Source organism: Taudactylus pleione, unplaced genomic scaffold, assembly GCF_031769625.1.
Source record: "Taudactylus pleione unplaced genomic scaffold, aTauple2 ptg000212l, whole genome shotgun sequence".
Classification (NCBI taxonomy): domain Eukaryota; kingdom Metazoa; phylum Chordata; class Amphibia; order Anura; family Myobatrachidae; genus Taudactylus; species Taudactylus pleione.
The window spans coordinates 11,524,597-11,543,930 of record NW_028284614.1 but is presented as its reverse complement, the minus strand read 5'-3'; the positions used below and the strand labels follow the sequence as shown (position 1 = coordinate 11,543,930).

Genomic DNA, 19,334 nt, shown 5'->3' with positions numbered 1-19,334 from the left:
GGGTGATCCCACAACACCATCACCCCAGACTGGACACTCACCATACTATCACCTTTGATCGAATAAATTATAGACCGCTGACTGGGCAACCGGTCACACCATCACCCCAGAACGGGCAGCCCAGAGCACCATCATCCCAGAACGGATGCACATCACATTATAAACGCTGACTGGGTACACATCACGCCATCACCCCAGACTGTGGTCACCAGGCACACACCACATTATCACCCCAAAGAGACCAGGCACACATAACATTCTGACCCCAGATCGGGGACGCCAGGCACACAACACCCCCAGCCCGGGCACACGTCACCCCATCACCCCCAGCCCGGGCACACGTCACCCCATCACCCCCAGCCCGGGCACACGTCACCCCATCACCCCCAGCCCGGGCGCACATCACCCCATCACCCCCAGCCCAGGCGCACATCATCCCATCACCCCCAGCCCGGGCGCACATCACCCCCAGCCCGGGCGCACATCACCCCCAGCCCGGGCACACATCACACCACCACCACCAGCCCCGGCACACATCACAACATCACACCCAGCCCGGACGCACATCACACCATCACCCCCAGCCCGGGCACACATCACACCATAACCCCCAGCCCGGACGCACATCACACCATAACCCCCAGCACGGGCGCACATCACACCATAACCCCCAGCACGGGCGCACATCACCCCCAGCCAGGGCACACATCACCCCATCACCCCCAGCCAGGGCACACATCACCCCATCACCCCCAGCCAGGGCACACATCATACCATCACCCCCAGCCCGGGCACACATCACACCATCACCCCCAGCCCGGGCACACATCACACCATCACCCCCAGCCAGGGCACACATCACATAGACACCCTGGCTACATCCAGCCAATGATCCCAGCACCATCGCCGCCAGTTACCCAGTGTCACCCGCAGCCGCGGCCCATCTTACCGGCCAGCTCGTCAGGCTCCAGCCCGCTGTCCGCGTCCGTCCCACATATCACGAAATAATGTGCCAGGCGACAAGGAGCAGCGGCCGAGCCCGAGGCTGGAGAGGAGCCGCTGCCCCCGCTCATTGTCCCGGCGTCCAGGCTCCTGGCTATGTGATGAGATTCCCCGGACTGCTGCTGTCAGCACCGGCCCCGTTCACTCTCCATATTCCCTGGCCAGTGACTGACTCCGGCGTCCGCTCCGGGATCACCGGTCACCTGAGTGCGGGAGCGCGCTGCAAGCTCCGCCCGCCAGGGGGCGCTGCTGCACTAACACCGCCCACCGCAGGGAGCGAGCGCACTCCGACTGTCTCGCCCACCGCTGTAGCCACGCCCACACTGACGGCTTCATGCCTTCATCACCAATAGCTCCTCCCATTTCACAACGGTCAGGAACAAACGGTATCATATGCAACCACAGGGATAGTGTGTGAGGTGCAGTCAGAGAGGTATATACCACAGGGATAGTGTGCGAGGTGCAGTCAGAGAGGTATATACCACAGGGATAGTGTGCGAGGTGCAGTCAGAGAGGTATATACCACAGGGATAGTGTGCGAGGTGCAGTCAGAGAGGTATATACCACGGGGATAGTGTGCGAGGTGCAGTCAGAGAGGTATATACCACGGGGATAGTGTGCGAGGTGCAGTCAGAGAGGTATATACCACAGGGATAGTGTGCGAGGTGCAGTCAGAGAGGTATATACCACAGGGATAGTGTGCGAGGTGCAGTCAGAGAGGTATATACCACGGGGATAGTGTGTGAGGTGCAGTCAGAGAGGTATATACCACAGTGATAGTGTGCGAGGCGCAGAGAGGTATATACCACAGTGATAGTGTGCGAGGCGCAGAGAGGTATATACCACAGTGATAGTGTGCGAGGCGCAGAGAGGTATATACCACAGTGATAGTGTGCGAGGCGCAGAGAGGTATATACCACAGTGATAGTGTGCGAGGCGCAGAGAGGTATATACCACAGTGATAGTGTGCAGGGCTGCCAAGAGAAATCTTGGGCCCCGGTACAGCAACTACATGGGGCCCCCCTGGAGGGGATGTGGCCACAGCATGGTGGGGGTATACCCGCAAATAATAAGTATCCCCCGAATGTGTACAGGCAGGGACCACAACAGATATAACTGCTGCAGTCTCTTGTTGTTGCTTGCAAAAGCAGCCCCTAAGGTTTTCATGGGGGCTGCTTTTTAGCTAAATTTACCAAGCTCCAGAATGTAATTCACACAAGAGCTTGGCCCCAGTAGCTAATGGTGCGAGCCTGTTACAGCCCATAGGCTACATTTTGCCAAAAGTAACGAGACTGCACTCTCTACTCGCACATGCATGGTCAAAAGACCGCCCATGTGTGACTAGCTCCCAAACTGGCAGTGAAGGAATTGCAAATACAATCCCTTCACTATTCACATACCAAAAAGTAAATTTGGGCGAATAATAATTTGTTATTGCCGCAAATAGAGACAATAAGTAATTATAAATATTGGGTTTGACACCCTATAGAACATACAGTAAATCCTTCCTAAACAGAAATATTTGTATGTTCCTTTTCATGAAGGAAGCAAGCATTCCCTTACAAAAAAAAGAACAGTAATGTCATGCAGAATTCAGTGTTGTCTTGTTGAATGCTTACTTTATTAGACGGTATGATGTTACCTCACCCACAGAGTGGGGGAGAGGGACGGACCGAGTATGGCAGTATGGGGAGGGGGGGGGTAGGGTGTATGGCAGAATGGTGGGGGGTTTGGCAGTTAGGGGAAGAAATATTCAATTATAGCAGTATGGGGTAGAGTCTGTAAGGATGGAGGGTGGTATGGCAGTATAGGAGAAGAGTCTGGAGGGTGGTATGGCAGTATAGGAGGAGAGTGACAGCATGGAGGGTGGTATGGCAGTATAGGAGGAGAGTCTGGAAGCATGGAGGGTGGTATGGCAGTATAGGAGAGGAGAGTGACAGCATGGTGGGTGGTATGGCAATATAGGAGGAGAGTCTGGAAGCATGGAGGGTGGTATGGCAGTATAGGAGGAGAGTCTGGAAGCATGGAGGGTGTTATGGCAGTATAGGAGAAGAGTGACAGCATGGAGGGTGGTATGGCAGTATAGGAGGAGAGTCTGGAAGCCTGGAGGGTGGTATGGCAGTATAGGAGGAGAGTGACAGCATGGTGGGTGGTATGACAGTATAGGAGGAGAGTCTGAAAGCCTGGAGGGTGGTATGGCAGTATAGGAGGAGAGTGACAGCATGGTGGGTGGTATGGCAGTATAGGAGGAGAGTCTGGAAGCATGGAGGGTGGTATGGCAGTATAGGAGGAGAGTCTGGAAGCATGGAGGGTGGTATGGCAGTATAGGAGGAGAGTGACAGCATGGAGGGTGGTATGGCAGTATAGGAGGAGAATCTGTAAGCATGGTGGGTGGTATGGCAGTGTAGGAGGAGAGTCAGATCATGGAGGGTGGTATGGCAGTATAGGAAAGGAGAGTGACAGCATGGTGGGTGGTATGGCAGTATAGGAGGAGAGTCTGGAAGCATGGTGGGTGGTATGGCAGTATAGGAGGAGAGTCTGACAGCATGGAGGGTGGTATGGCAGTATAGGAGGAGAGTCTGGAAGCATGGAGGGTGGTATGGCAGTATAGGAAGAGAGTGATAGCATGGAGGGTGGTATGGCAGTATAGGAGGAGAGTCTGGAAGCATGGAGGGTGGTATGGCAGTATAGGATATAGGAGGAGAGTGACAGCATGGAGGGTGGTATGGCAGTATAGGAGGAGAGTGACAGCATGGAGGGTGGTATGGCAGTATAGGAGGAGAGTCTGACAGCATGGACGGTGGTATGGCAGTATAGGAGGAGAGTCTGGAAGCATGGAGGATGGTATGGCAGTATGGGTATCAGTAAGAAGGGTGGTGTCTGGCAGCAAGGAGGGGTTATGTCTGGTAACAGGAGGGGTTACCAACTGTGGTACTGACACAGGGGGAGGGGTGTTCTGAAAGCAGCGAGAGAGGAAAGGGGGTGTCTGGAAGCAGAGTAACTGGAAGCAGGGAGAGATAGGTGGGTGGGGAGGTGAATGGAGGCAGATAAGGGGTGTGTCTGTGGGGTACTGTTTGGGCACAGGGGGGGGTGAGATGGTGTCTGTAAATGGGACAAAAACACCTGTCCTCACAGTATATTAACTAGCACAGACAGTATTAGTGTAACGATGGCACTGACCTCATTTGCATGTATAGTGCTAGGGATCTCCTCTGTCTACTGTCTGATCAGAGGTACCCAGGGATGAAGCCAGGAGCCCTCAGACCCGCACTCTGCTCAGAAAATCGCAATGTACGCCGCTGGCCCTAGAACTGCAGTGAGGGTGGAGCGGGTCATTCCTGCTGCCGCTCTGCCTCCATATCAGCAGTGTCATTTGGAAGGACACAGGGCGGGCGGCTCTGGATCCCTTTGCTGGTGCCGAGGGGATTCCGGTAAGTAAAAGCCGCTGCTGGGTGAGATACTCGCGAGATGATGATGTCATCTCCCGAGATCAGAGGCTCCACGGCGGCTGTGTATGTGGTCACTGTTTACTAAATAGGAGGGAGGAGAGCACATAAACATACTGGAAAGCTTCCCCCTGCGGTGGTATAGTTGATAGATATAAGAAACTATTTTAAATGAATGCGAAAAAAAACAAACTTTAGACGGCCGACTACTGGTGTGCTCCGGGCCCCCCTGGCATGCCCGGAACCGGGTAAATTGTACCCGCTCCCCCCCCCCCCTCTATGCCCCTGATAGTGTGTGAGTTGCAGTCAGAGAGGTATATACCACAGTGATAGAGGGGTATTCAATTTGAAACGTAAAGTTCGCCGTCTATGCCTGTTGAAGTTTTTGCCGCACATTGGAGCTCTTGCCAGCGAAAAAGTATCGCGTGCGCCCCGCTTATACCCGTATTCAATTTGAAATCGCCGAAAATGGCACACGGCGAAAGTGAAATCAGCGAAAACTTCGCTGTTTTTTGGGGAAATCACCCTAACACCCCCAAAAAGATGCTCTGACATGGGGGATCACTGGATACCCCCGATTAGCCCTGCTGAAGGTTTTCGGGGTCTTTAAACGGGCTCGATAGCTGCTATTTTGGGGATTCGTGAAAGTGGTGAAGAATAGTATTTAGAAATTTTTTTGCAGAAAATAAGTAGTCCCAGCAAATTTGGGGTACTTGAAAATGGGGGTGAGCACATTTAAAAGTTGCTAAAGTGAAGTTTTAAAAAGCGTAAAAAATCCACCTGCCGCAAACACTTGCAATGAAAAAAACACCTGGGGCATACTTGGGGACCCCCCTAGATTGTAGTTCGCTAGTTTTTAACTTTGTACCCCCCAATTTTTTTTTCGCCCCCAAAATGAAAGTGCTTTTTTGGGGGGTCTTCTGAGGTTTTTTTTTTTTTTAATTTTGACACAGCTTACATTTGGGGGACTGTCTGAAGGTTGCAGGGTGGTTTCCGAAATGTTGCACCCCAAAATCCCAATTCTGCTCTTTTTTTCGCCACCCATTCCTTGGTGATACTTTTTCGAAGGGTTGAATGCAATATACTTTTCGCACCGGCAAAAAGTTTTCATATTGAATACGGTGTAAAAGCGGCGAAAATGACGTAATCCGAGGGAGAACATAGCAGAAACAGAGTTTTCGCTCCATATTGAATACCCCTAATAGTGTGTGTATAATACTGGTCTATACCACAGTGATAGTGTGTGAGGTGCAGTCACTGGTCTGTACCACAGTGATAGTGTGTGAGGTGCAGTCACTGGTCTATACCACGGTGATAGTGTGCGAGGTGCCGTCACTGGTCTATACCACAGTGATAGTGTGAGGTGCAGTCACTGGTATATACCACAGTGATAGTGTGCGAGGTGCCGTCACTGGTCTATACCACAGTGATAGTGTGTGAGGTGCAGTCACTGGTATATACCACAGTGATAGTGTGTGAGGTGCAGTCACTGGTATACACCACAGTGATAGTGTGTGAGGTGCAGTCACTGGTCTATACCACGGTGATAGTGTGCGAGGTGCCGTCACTGGTCTATACCACGGTGATAGTGTGAGGTGCAGTCACTGGTCTATACCACAGTGATAGTGTGCGAGGTGCAGTCACTGGTCTATACCACAGTGATAGTCTGAGGTGCCGTCACTGGTCTATACCACTGTGATAGTGTTTGAGGTGGAGTCACTGGTATACACCACAGTGATAGTGTGTGAGGTGCAGTCATTGGTTTGCACCACAGTGATAGTGTGTGAGGTCACAGTGCAGTCATTGGTATATACCACAGTGATAGTGTGTGAGGTCACAGTGCAGTCATTGGTATATACCACAGTGATAGTGTGCGAGGTGCAGTCACTGGTCTATACCACGGTGATAGTGTGCGAGGTGCCGTCACTGGTCTATACCACGGTGATAGTGCGAGGTGCAGTCACTGGTCTATACCACAGTGATAGTGTGAGGTGCAGTCACTGGTATATACCACGGTGATAGTGTGCGAGGTGCAGTCACTGGTCTATACCACAGTGATAGTGTGCGAGGTGCAGTCACTGGTATATACCACAGTGATAGTGTGAGGTGCAGTCACTGGTCTATACCACGGTGATAGTGTGCGAGGTGCCATCACTGGTCTATACCACGGTGATAGTGTGCGAGGTGCAGTCACTGGTCTATACCACGGTGATAGTGTGTGAGGTGCATTCACTGGTCTATTACACGGTGATAGTGTGTGAGGTGCAGTCACTGGTATACACCACAGTGATAGTGTGTGAGGTGCATTCATTGGTTTACACCACAGTGATAGTGTGTGAGGTCACAGTGCAGTCATTGGTATATACCACAGTGATAGTGTGTGAGGTCACAGTGCAGTCATTGGTATATACCACAGTGATAGTGTGTGAGGTCACAGTGCAGTCATTGGTCTATACCACAGTGATAGTGTGCGAGGTGCAGTCACTGGTCTATACCACAGTGATAGTGTGAGGTGCAGTCACTGGTATATACCACGGTGATAGTGCGAGGTGCAGTCACTGGTCTATACCACAGTGATAGTGTGCGAGGTGCAGTCACTGGTCTATACCACAGTGATAGTGTGAGGTGCAGTCACTGGTCTATACCACGGTGATAGTGTGCGAGGTGCAGTCACTGGTCTATACCACAGTGATAGTGTGCGAGGTGCCGTCACTGGTCTATACCACGGTGATAGTGTGCGAGGTGCAGTCACTGGTCTATACCACGGTGATAGTGTGTGAGGTGCAGTCACTGGTCTATACCACTGTGATAGTGTGTGAGGTGCAGTCACTGGTATACACCACAGTGATAGTGTGTGAGGTGCAGTCATTGGTTTACACCACAGTGATAGTGTGTGAGGTCACAGTGCAGTCATTGGTATATACCACAGTGATAGTGTGTGAGGTCACAGTGCAGTCATTGGTATATACCACAGTGATAGTGTGCGAGGTGCAGTCACTGGTCTATACCACAGTGATAGTGTGAGGTGCCGTCACTGGTCTATACCACGGTAATAGTGTGTGAGGTGCAGTCACTGGTCTATACCACTGTGATAGTGTGTGAGGTGCAGTCACTGGTCTATACCACTGTGATAGTGTGTGAGGTGCAGTCACTGGTATACACCGCAGTGATAGTGTGTGAGGTGCAGTCATTGGTTTACACCACAGTGATAGTGTGTGAGGTCACAGTGCAGTCATTGGTATATACCACAGTGATAGTGTGTGAGCTCACAGTGCAGTCATTGGTATATACCACAGTGATAGTGTGCGAGGTGCAGTCACTGGTCTATACCACAGTGATAGTGTGCGAGGTGGAGTCACTGGTCTATACCACAGTGATAGTGTGCGAGGTGCAGTCACTGGTCTATACCACAGTGATAGTGTGTGAGGTGCAGTCACTGGTCTATACCACTGTGATAGTGTGTGAGGTGCAGTCACTGGTATACACCACAGTGATAGTGTGTGAGGTGCAGTCATTGGTTTACACCACAGTGATAGTGTGTGAGGTCACAGTGCAGTCATTGGTATATACCACAGTGATAGTGTGTGAGGTGCAGTCACTGGTCTATACCACTGTGATAGTGTGTGAGGTGCAGTCACTGGTATACACCACAGTGATAGTGTGTGAGGTGCAGTCACTGGTTTACACCACAGTGATAGTGTGTGAGGTCACAGTGCAGTCATTGGTATATACCACAGTGATAGTGTGTGAGGTGCAGTCACTGGTTTACACCACAGTGATAGTGTGTGAGGTCACAGTGCAGTCATTGGTATATACCACAGTGATAGTGTGTGAGGTCACAGTGCAGTCAGAGGTATATACCACAGTGATAGTGTGTGAGGTCACAGTGCAGTCATTGGTTTACACCACAGTGATAGTGTGTGAGGTCACAGTGCAGTCATTGGTATATACCACAGTGATAGTGAGGTCCCAGTGCAGTCAGAGGTATATACCACAGTGATAGTGTGTGAGGTGCAGTCCCTGGTATATACCACTTGAGCAGTGCAATTTGGACGCATGCGCAGTACTTTTATTTTTAAATCCGCTGCTAGCTATAGATATCGCCTTATATCACCTTGAACTCAGTGAGGGACAGTTCCAAAGTTGGCAACATTTTTTAAAAAGTGAGTGCATGTTATCACTAATCTTGAGCGATAGCGTCTCCTCGTGTCTTGGAAAACTACAAGTTTCCTTCACTTTTTTAATATCATACTTGTGTTTGCCTTTTACATACTCTTCAAAAAAATATGACCAGTGAAACAATTTTGATTTGTTTGAACGATTGTTCAATATTGGAAAAAAATAGAGACCTTTCCTGCAAAAAACTGGGACTGTGCTATAATTACTGTTAGAAAACTAGTGCACAGGTTACTATAACGGGAGTAACCCATAACAACCAAATTAAGGATTTGTTGTCATTTTTCTAAAGTCAAAGAATGTAAAATTCTGATTGGTTGCAGAAGGATTACAGTATCTGTGTGGATAATAACCTGTGCGCACGTTTTGATAAATGCCCCCTAATATCTGCAGAACAGCGATGAGACATAAAGAGATCTTTTGAGGCTTTGATTCATTCTTTCAGAGATGTCTATAATCCAATTGACACACGCGTATTTCAGTGACTTCAATGGGCATATGAGAATTATTTTTTTTCCAGTACATAACTCCGTAATTAATGCTACTCGAGTCGATACGCACATGTCTTCACACTGGTGTATTTCGTCCATATAGAGTTCATTGGACCAATATAGTTGGCAAATTCTCCAGCTTTTATGGAACTATAAGTCCTAGCATTATGGGCCTGATGTGGAAATGGACATATTTTATGCCAAAACACACAGGTGTAAAATGTGTAGGATTTTGCATAGTGAGCTGAGTCAGACTCATCTCTAGAAGAATCCAGCTCTGCAAGGGCAGCATATGCGAGGAGAGCAGTAATATAGGCACAAGTTTTTCACCAGAAGAAAATAATAGTACAGCCGTGGCCATAAGTTTTGAGAATGACACGAGTATTCGTTTTCACAAAGTTTGCTGCTTCAGTGTTTTTAGACCTTTTTGTCAGATGTTACTATGGTATACTGAAGTAAAATTACAAGCATTTCATAAGTGTCAAAGGCTTTTATTGACAATTACATTAAGTTTATCCAAAGAGTCAATTTCTACTTCAGGGTCCATAGGGGGTCCACAGGGTTGACCTTGGGGTATAGGTTGGGGAACCAAATCCGGGCACCACGCAGTTAAAGCTTTCAGCTCCCAGGATGCACTGGGTCCACTCTCCCTATAACCCCGCCCCCCAGCCAGAGGCACCTCAGTTTAAGTTGGTGCCCGGCCGGAGTCGGGTCACCGTTTAGTGCAGTGGGGGCTGATTAGCAGCCCCTAAGCTTTATTTTTTTCTAAGGACAAAGTTTTTATTTTTACTTTGGACTCTTCAGAGCGGCAGCGTCGGACTGTCCATAGGACGTCTAAGCTGCCGCTCCGTCACCCCGCCGGCGCTGAGACGCCAGTACAGATCTGGGGATCTCAGCGGGACCCCAGAGTCTGTACTAGCCGGACTCTGCGGGCGCCCGGGACTGCTGCCGGATCCACGGGGAGCAGGTAAGGTCGCGGATTTGAAATGCAGTCCTGTGCCTCCGGTCTCTGGGGACAGACCGGAGGCGCCGGCAGTGGCGGCGGGCCCTCCCATACCCCGTGTGTCCACTAGACCACCAGGGACTTAGCGATCGGCGCTGGGAGCCGGCGTCCCGGGGGTTAATAGCCGGCCAGGGGAGCAAGCCTTCCCTGTTACAGCGGCTCCTCCCCTCAGCTCAGCGAGCCTTTCAGTATCCATAGTCTGGCGTCGCTGAGCTGCATTCCTCCACGGGCCACGCTTCTTCTGAGGTCTCCAGCGGCCATTTTCTCTGTGGTGCAGCAGAGATCTCCGGAGATGGCAGTTGGTCCAGTCCCCCTGTGTACCTCACCATCAGGTCAGTGTACACAGCGCTGTAGCCTTCCCAGACACTGAATCTGGGCAGTTGAATGCAGTGACATAGGGCCTGATTCAGACCCACTCGCGAGCGGCTGTCCGCTCGCAAGTGGGTCGATGTTATGCACTGAGCATGCGCACGACGGAGGGAGCTCCGTCGTGCAGATGCGACGAGCGAAGGAAAGTCCTTCGCTCGTTGTGTCTGATCAAAGGGGGCGTGCTGTCGATGTTGATTGACAGCACGCCCCCTTTGGTGGGCGTGCCGGGGGCGTGCCTCCCTGACGGGGGCGTTCCCACGGGAATGCCTCCCGTCAGAAGCCGGCCCACTGACATCACTAGTGATGTCAGTGGGAGTGATTTTGGCTCTGATAGAGCCAAAATCACTCCGAGCTTGCGGTTGAAAACCTCAACCGCAGGCTCCGGCTCGCAGTTTCGATGGTCACGACCATCGCGGCCATCAAAATGCACGCTCGTATAGGCTGTGGGTGGTGACCCACAGCTATACGAGCGTCCAGGAGGACACTTCATTTTCATTGGGGGCGGCCCTCATTCAGAGCGTGCGCTCTGCTCAGAGCGTACGGCTCTGAATGAGGGCCATAGTGCAGTATATTGTATGACATGTTTATGTATATAATATATATATATTTCTGCATGGTATGTGACTTATGCTAGTGCTGACTGTCTGTTCTTTATTCTCACCTGTCAGTGTATATCTATCCCTTTTCTTTACAATCTGCCCTAATACAGCTGTACATAGGGTGGTTCTGAGACCTCACATGTATATACTCGTTAATATTTGTGAGGTTTGTCACATACTGTTGCGTGCATATTTTAGGTGGAACTGTGTGTTGCATACGCAGAAAATGGGTCCCTGCAGCTAATTTTAGCATCAGTCAGGACCAGTATAGCGCTGCTTGATATTTCCGCCAAGATGGTTAGTCAGATAGGTCTGACAAGGAGAAAGAGCGTTATACTGCACCCATTTTTACTATCCTGCAAGTCATATGCTGCAGGTGTTAGTGCGGAGGATTTGACTCATAAAGGGTTCTGTATGTGGTGTCATCTGGTGCCGGCCCCTTTCACGACCCCCTTGGCCGGGTTTGTTTCTTGGGATCCTCTCAATTGCAGATCGCCGGGCGGGCCCCTTTGTTGTAACTCAATTGGGGTTACTTCACCATACTGCCCTTTTCATCTCAGGGTATCTCGCAGTTTCTTGCACTCTATCCCTGTGACACAGTCTATCGCTCCTTACAGGTTTTCACAGTACATGAATTCCCCCTGGTGCCACAATAGTCTGTCATTTCCGTTGCAGGGATTACCACAACAGCCACCCTGGGTGGATGTCGTTTTTCTACGAAACGCAAAATGGCGTGGTATACGCCCTGTGGTTACTTCCCAGTTGGCTCTGCCGTGGACTGGATGCTGTTTTGGGTTCTTTCCCTCTTACACGGGGGGAAACCTATTTCAGGTTTTATTATCCATGCTTTGGGGCTGGTAGTCAGGTCCATTCTGGTTAGAGAGAATGTTGATCCTGCACCTGTATCTTACTCCCTCAGTCTAACGGGCCTTCGGGTTCCCTGTTTCTGACTAGCGGGTGGATCGCATGGCGGGACTCTGGCTGTCGCTGGATACGAAGTATCACAACAGCGATTTGGCCTCCGGTCCCAAATTCCCTGAGGGTCATCACGAGCCCCTACTGGGGGGGATCGGCATGTAGCTCGTCTGATTACAGACGTTACTACGCCTTATATTCCTGCGTGGTCGGATTCTACGGATCCGTAGGTGGTAACTCTGCCTGAAATCAGTATACTCGCTTTCAGGGGCTGTTACCCATCCCACCATGGCTATAGCATGGTTGGTTGCTACTATTGCATACTGGGCTGATGCATTTGTGACATTTTTTCCACGCCATCACGTCTGGGGTTCAAATGTCTTTGGTCGCTCACATTATGTATGCAGTTGTCGTATGTGGTTGGATACCAATCTCCTAACTTTCAGAGTTCCGGCTGCGACTGTATCCACTGTACTACCCTATGGCTGAGCTCTGGGAATGCAGAGGTGCAGATGCCATCTAGAGGGAAGATCTTGTTTGGTCCTGACCTTGACAAGATTGTAGTAACATTGGTAGTTTTACTAACGACACGTTTACCGCCTTCAGCTACTCCCACTACAGGGCCTCAGACTAAATCTGTTACGTCTTTCGGTCCTCAGAGTCAGCCTAAAGACCTGTTTCTTCTTAGGCTGTCGGCCTCTACAAGGGCCGCCATATCCAGTACCGAGCAGACCTGGACTTCCAGCCAACCCTGCTTCTGAACCTCAGGATAACTCTTCAGCCTGACGGGACAGGTCTACAACTGGGGGATTCCAGAGTGAGTTATTGACTTTCTCAGTGCGCCCACTGCTGGTGTCGAGTCGCCACGGCTACATAGGTAGCTCTCACGGGTACGCCCTCTCATTGCTCAGGCGGCCTCTTTACAGGTGGTGTGTGATGTTCTGGGTTGTTTGTGGACCCGGGGTGGTAGCAGGAGTGATCACAGAAGCAGATTTAAAAATAAAACTAGAATTTTTAATAAGTGCTTGAGTAGACAGATAATGGCAGTAAATAAAAGTCCAGGAATATATAATGTGCACAAGAGTTCTGTGGTGGGAGTAAAAGGGTTAATATCCAAGTAGATACAATTAAAGCTGTCCAGGTGTGCAGGTAGTGAAACTGAAAATAATCAAGCCAGGTTTGTAGTGAGCTGAAAATAAACAAGCCAGGTATACAAGTAGTGAACTGAAGCGCAGGATGTCAGCAGGCTCAGGCACTCAGGTATGGGCAAGGGTGATGGAGGAAGCGGGGTAGTCCAGTGGGAGCTAGGAGCTGACTGGCAGACAGCGAATTCACAGGAACAGGAAAGCACAGAGAACTCCCTCTCAGCTAGGCTGAGATACACGTTGCACTGGCAAAGAAGGAAGGCACTGACCCTTCCTAAATACCCCATGCCGTGCTGTTACTGGCCGGAGGGAACATGTGACTCACCAGGATTGGCCAGCCGCATCACATGGCCAGAAGGCAAGATGGCGGCGCCCATGCCAAATGGAAGGGAGACACCGCCAGGCCTCACCAGCGCAGAGTGACAACAGGGCCGCACAACAACGCGCGCAGCCAAAGCCCCCCGCCAGACACCAGCTCCGCCACCAGACAGCCCGCGCCACAACGACCTCACAGGTAACACCCGCCTAGCGCCATGCTGAAATACCCTGGCCGTGACAGTACCCCCCCCTTTTGGGGTGGCCTCAGGACACTCACCAGGCTTCTCCGGATGGGCAGAATGGAATCTCCTGATGAGCGTGGGAGCGTGGACATCACGAGCATCGGTCCTGCAACATTCCTCTGGACCGTAACCTTTCCAGTCCAACAAATACTGAAGATGACCTCTGCGCAGACGAGAGTCCAAGATCTGGGCGACTTCAAACTCAACTCCTCTCTCCGTCTGGACTCGAGGAGAAACAGGTAGAGCAGTATGGAACTTATTCAGGACTAGGGGCTTTAATAAGGAAACATGGAAGGAATTGGGAATTTTTAGGTATGGGGGTAACTGTAAACGGTAGGCCACTGGATTAATGACTTCTGTTATGGTGAAGGGACCGATGAAGCGGGGTGCGAATTTCATAGACGGAACTCTTAGACGAAGGTTCCGAGTAGACAACCAGACCTGGTTTCCTACTTGCATGCGTGGGACTATTCTCCGCTTCTTATCGGCCTGGGTCTTATAGCGAGAGGATGCCTTCAACAAATCAGACTGTACTTGAGTCCAGATGGCAGCAAAATTCCGCACCGTGTCCTCCACGGCCGGAACATCGAAAACAGGCAGGCTTCGGAATTAGGGAACACGAGGATGAAGGCCATATACAACCTGAAATGGCGTTTGGTTAGTTGACGAGTGGTAGGAAGCATTATGTGCAAACTCAGCCCACGGCAGCAAGGCAGCCCAATTGTCCTGGGAAGATGACATAAAAATTCTTAAGAAAGTCTCTAGATCTTGATTAACTCTCTCGGTGGAGCCGTTGCTTTGCGGATGGTAGGCCGTGGAAAAGTTTAACTTCACTTGAAGAACAGAACACAAAGCCCTCCAGAATTTTGCAGTAAACTGCACACCACGGTCAGAGACAATTTCAGCAGGAAGGCCATGTAGACGAAATATGTGTTGGACAAACAACTGTGCCAGGTCAGGGGCAGAAGGTAACTTCTTCAACGGTATATAGTGGACCATCTTAGAAAATCGGTCTATTACAACCCAGATAGTGTTGAAACCTTGAGAGACTGGCAGGTCTGTGACGAAATCCATGGAGAGATGCGTCCATGGACGTGATGGGGTAGGTAATGGAAGCAATTCCACAGCTGGAGCTTGTCGTGATGATTTATGCTGGGCACAGGAGGAGCAGGAAGAGATAAACTCCATTACATCTGCCTTCATAGAAGGCCACCAATAGTGTCTTCTCAGGAACTCCGAGGTCTTCCGAGTGCCCTGCGAAGCGAGAGGAATGTGCCCAAGTGAGAAGCTGCTTCCTTAATTCCGGGGCCACAAATGATTTTCCCGAAGGAGGCTGAAGTTGTAATGCGGCGAAAACTCTTGATTCCAAGACATGGGGTATTGCTTTGATTTTCAGATTGATCATCACAGAGGAGAGATCTCGATAGGGCATCAGCCTTCTGATTAAGTGCTCCAGACCGGAAGGTCAGGGTGAACTGAAACCTGGCAAAGAATATTGCCCAGTGGGCCAAACGAGGACTCACACATTGGAGGTTTTTGAGAAATAGGAGATTTCTATGGTCCGTAAATACAGTAAATGGAAACTTGGTGCTTTCTAGCAAATATCTCCATTCCTTCAATGCCAACTTTACAGCTAGTAGTTCTTGCTCACCTATGGCGTAGTTCCTTTCGGCAGGAGAGAATTTTTTAGAAAAGAACCCACACGGATGGACTCGGTTGTCCTCATAACGTTGAGACAAGACTGCTCCCACAGCTTCAGATGATGCGTCTACCTCCAACAAAAAAGGCCTGTCCAGATCGGGTTGTCGAAGAACTGGTGTTGAGATAAAGGCCTGTTTTAGAAGATGAAAGGCAGACTCTGCCTCAGGTGACCATTGGGCAGGATTAGCACCTTTGCGGGTCAAGGCTGTAATGGGAGCCAGCAGTGTAGAAAATCCCTTAATGAAGTGTCTATAATAATTTGCGAAGCCCAACAATCTCTGGATGGCCTTCAGTGTCTGAGGTCGGGTCCAATCCAGAATTGCCTGTACCTTCTTGGGGTCCATTTCTAAACTGGAGCCAGATATTACATAGCCGAGAAAAGGTACACTGGGCACTCCAAAGACGCATTTCTCCAGTTTGCAGTAAAGGTGGTTTTCTCTCAAACGGGTCAAAACTTCTTTAACATGTTCTTGATGTTTAGCCACAGAGGGTGAAAAAATCAGTATGTCATCCAGATAGACAACAACAGAAACGTATAACAGATCCCGGAAAATCTCATTAACGAAACTTTGAAAGACAGCAGGGGCGTTACACAATCCAAAAGGCATTACTAAATACTCGAAATGTCCATCTCTGGTATTAAAAGCGGTCTTCCATTCATCGCCAGCTCGGATACGAATGAGGTTGTAAGCCCTTCTTAGCCCTTGACCCTATCAAACAACTCAGTAATCAGGGGAAGAGGGTATCGATTCTTTACGGTAATGTCATTAAGGCCTCGATAATCGATACATGGTCTTAGACCACCGTCCTTCTTGCCAACGAAGAAAAACCCAGCTCCGGCAGGTGAAGTAGAGGGGCGAATGAACCCCTTTGCCAGGTTGTCCCGGATGTATTCGGTCATGGCTTGAGTCTCAGGCAAGGACAGCGGATAGGTACGACCGCGAGGTGGTATCTTATCAGGTATCAATTCAATTGGACAGTCCCATTCCCTATGAGGGGGTAAGATATTTGCTTGTTGTTCAGAGAAAACGTCGGCGAACATCTGATATTCCTTGGGAATCGCAGAAGAAACTAATGGAACTGTCTTTCTCACAGGTCGAATTTTTGGAAGACAGGATTTCTGACAGTCCATACCCCATGACAGAATCTGCATAGAACTCCAATCAATCCTGGGATTATGTTGACGTAACCAGGGTAGACCAAGAACAATTTCTTGAGAGGCCTCTGATATAACCAGGAATTTTAGGGACTCAGAATGAAGTGCCCCAATTCGGACCAATACTGGTTGAGTCTCTTTGGTGACTATCCCGTTAGTTAGAGGGCGTCCGTCTATAGAGGTCAGAGAGATGGCATGGTTGAGAGGCAAACAAGGAATCTGAAATTTATCTATGAAACTAGACGTTATGAAATTTCCGGCTGCTCCTGAGTCAAGTAGAGCAGTAGCAAAGACAGGTTTGGGTTTAAGATCCAAGGCTAGGGTAATCGTGAAATCTTTAATCTTTGGAAACGGGTTCATAACTCCTAACTTGATGTCTCCAGGGTCAGTTAGGATATGGCATTTCCCGGTTTACGGGGGCAGGAGATCAGCAGGTGACCGGACTCTCCGCAGTACAGACAGACAGAGGTTCTTTTGCATTCTTCTCTGACGTTCTTCTTTAGAGAGGTGTGTCTGATTCACCTGCATAGGCTCCTCTTCAGTAGGGGAAGGAATGGGACGGGTAGATATGGAGGGGGTAAATGACCTTTGCCGGTCAGTTTTGTTTTTTTCAGCCTGACGTTCCCTGAAGCGTAGGTCAACTTTGATACACAACGAAATCATGTCGTTCAGATTAGTAGGAAGCTCTCGAGTGACTAGATCATCCTTTAGTCGGTCTGACAACCCATGCCAGAAGGTCGAGGTGAGGGCTTCCTCATTCCATTTGAGCTCTGATGCTAAAATTTGAAATTGCACGGCATATTGACTGACAGGACGGACCCCTTGTCTCAGTTTTATGATGTTTGATGATGCTGATACAGTACGCCCAGGTTCATCGAAAATCCTCCTGAAGGATGACACAAATCCTGCGTAATTATCCAGCAGCGGATAAAGGCAAGATGGCGGCGCCCATGCCAAATGGAACGGAGACACCGCCAGGCCTCACCAGCGCAGAGTGACAACAGGGCCGCACAACAACGCGCGCAGCCAAAGCCCCCCGCCAGACACCAGCTCCGCCACCAGACAGCCCGCGCCACAACGACCTCACAGGTAACACCCGCCTAGCGCCATGCTGAAATACCCTGGCCGTGACATGGTGGTGCGTGGGCCCTTCTTCAGACCTGAACAGGGCCTCCAGAAAGCTATACAGTTTTTGCGGTAAGCAGAGCTAGTCAGGTCATCCCCACTATCTCAACGAGGGACTGGTTGTTCTGCGTTCTTTCTGGTGCAGTGGCTGAATGGTCCTCTTTGGCCTATTCTCTGTTTCAATTCCCTGAACCAGTTTCTAAAGGTACCTGGGCTCAGGAGGAAACTCCTATGCTCCATCATCCGATGTTTGGATCCTGGGGACTTCATGGTATCCCTGGATAGGCGGGACATGTGCCTACGGGTACATACAGAGACCTCTCATCAGCATGGGCTCAGGTTTGCTGTGCCACAGCAACACTTGCAATTTTTCAGGCTCTGCCTTTTGGGACTGTCGTCAGCCCCACAGGGGTTTACCAGCTTTATGGATTTTCTGACAGTTCCCCGGTTCAGTATATCCGACTGCTCCAGTATCTGGACGACCTCATGCTCTTAGCAGGATGACCGAGGTACTCTACAGCCAGGTCAGAATAACCGTGGCTTCTTCACGGCGCAGATGTTCATCAACGGGGGAAAAAGTCCTACTTGCATCCCTCTCAGGGTATTCTTCATCTGGGAGCCCTGCTGGATTCTCAGAAATCTGAGAATTCTTCTGGCATAAGACGGGATCTCCACTCCTTGATTAGGAGTATGCAGATGTCTATGTAGTCAACATATGTCAGTACACTCTGGGATGCGTGGTCAAATATCCAGTGTGTCTGCCTTTGGATGGGTGGAATAGTTCTATTCCAGGCCTTTCCATAATTGGCTCCTCTCCAGGTGGAACAAGTTTTTTCCGCCGGATCACTGTTCATACGACGATGCTCTCTCCGGAGGCGAGTCGGTCTCTGTCCGGGTGGCTATGGCCATCTCGTCCAGGGTATTCTTTGGCTACGAACAGTGTCTGGTTCGCATTCATTTCAGTGCAGTTGGACGTCTGTCGATTCCGCCCTACCAATTAACTTGTTGGAACTTTAGGCTGTCTTGGGCCTTCCCTGGCATTACACGTATTTCAGGGTCAGTCTGACAGTGTTACGACAGTGGCTTCCATATTGGCAACACTGTTCGTTGGGTGGCAATGACAGAATTGTCTCACATTCTGACATAGGCCGGGGGTTTCCTCCAGGCCATCTCTGCAGCGTTCAGTCTAGGAGCTCTCCATTGGGAAGCGGGCTTCCTCAGCCATCACGAGGTGCATCCCAGGGACTAGTCTCTTCTCCAAGAGAGGTTTTGTCTCCTGGTGAGCAGAGGGGGCCTCCCTGAGGTGATCCTCATGGCCTTCTGACTTTATCACACACTACCGGTGTTACGGTCCAGCACTAGGGGTTTTGAAGCTACCTTCAGTGACTTTGTCGGTGAAGTGGTCCTTCCACTTTGTGTACCCGGGTCCTCTGGTCTCCTTTCTTCCTCAGGGTCTTCGGAAGCTCCATTTGAGACGGAGATGCTTTCCTGCTGGTGGCTCCTGATTGCCCCAGATGTCAGGGGTAGTTGGATTTTCGGAATTTCCCCTCCGATACTCCATTCCTGATGCTTCACTATCCGGACCTGTTGTCACGGGGTCCTTATGTTGCCCTGGACCTGGATCGTTTGTCTTTGGCTACATCCCT

The 19,334-nt window shown here is 50.1% G+C and overlaps 1 protein-coding gene across 1 annotated transcript in view; it reads right to left on the bottom strand.

The window, feature by feature from the left end:
* Window positions 1-1,236, bottom strand: part of LOC148517758 (DENN domain-containing protein 5B-like) — a gene marked incomplete at its 3' end in the record, with an annotated part of 85,623 nt that extends 84,387 nt beyond the window's left edge. Inside the window, exon 1 of the mRNA XM_088478328.1 lies at window positions 950-1,236. Coding sequence (XP_088334454.1) covers window positions 950-1,073 — 124 coding nt within the window. The remainder of the gene's footprint in view (window positions 1-949) is intronic.
* Window positions 1,237-19,334: the final 18,098 nt, after the last annotated feature.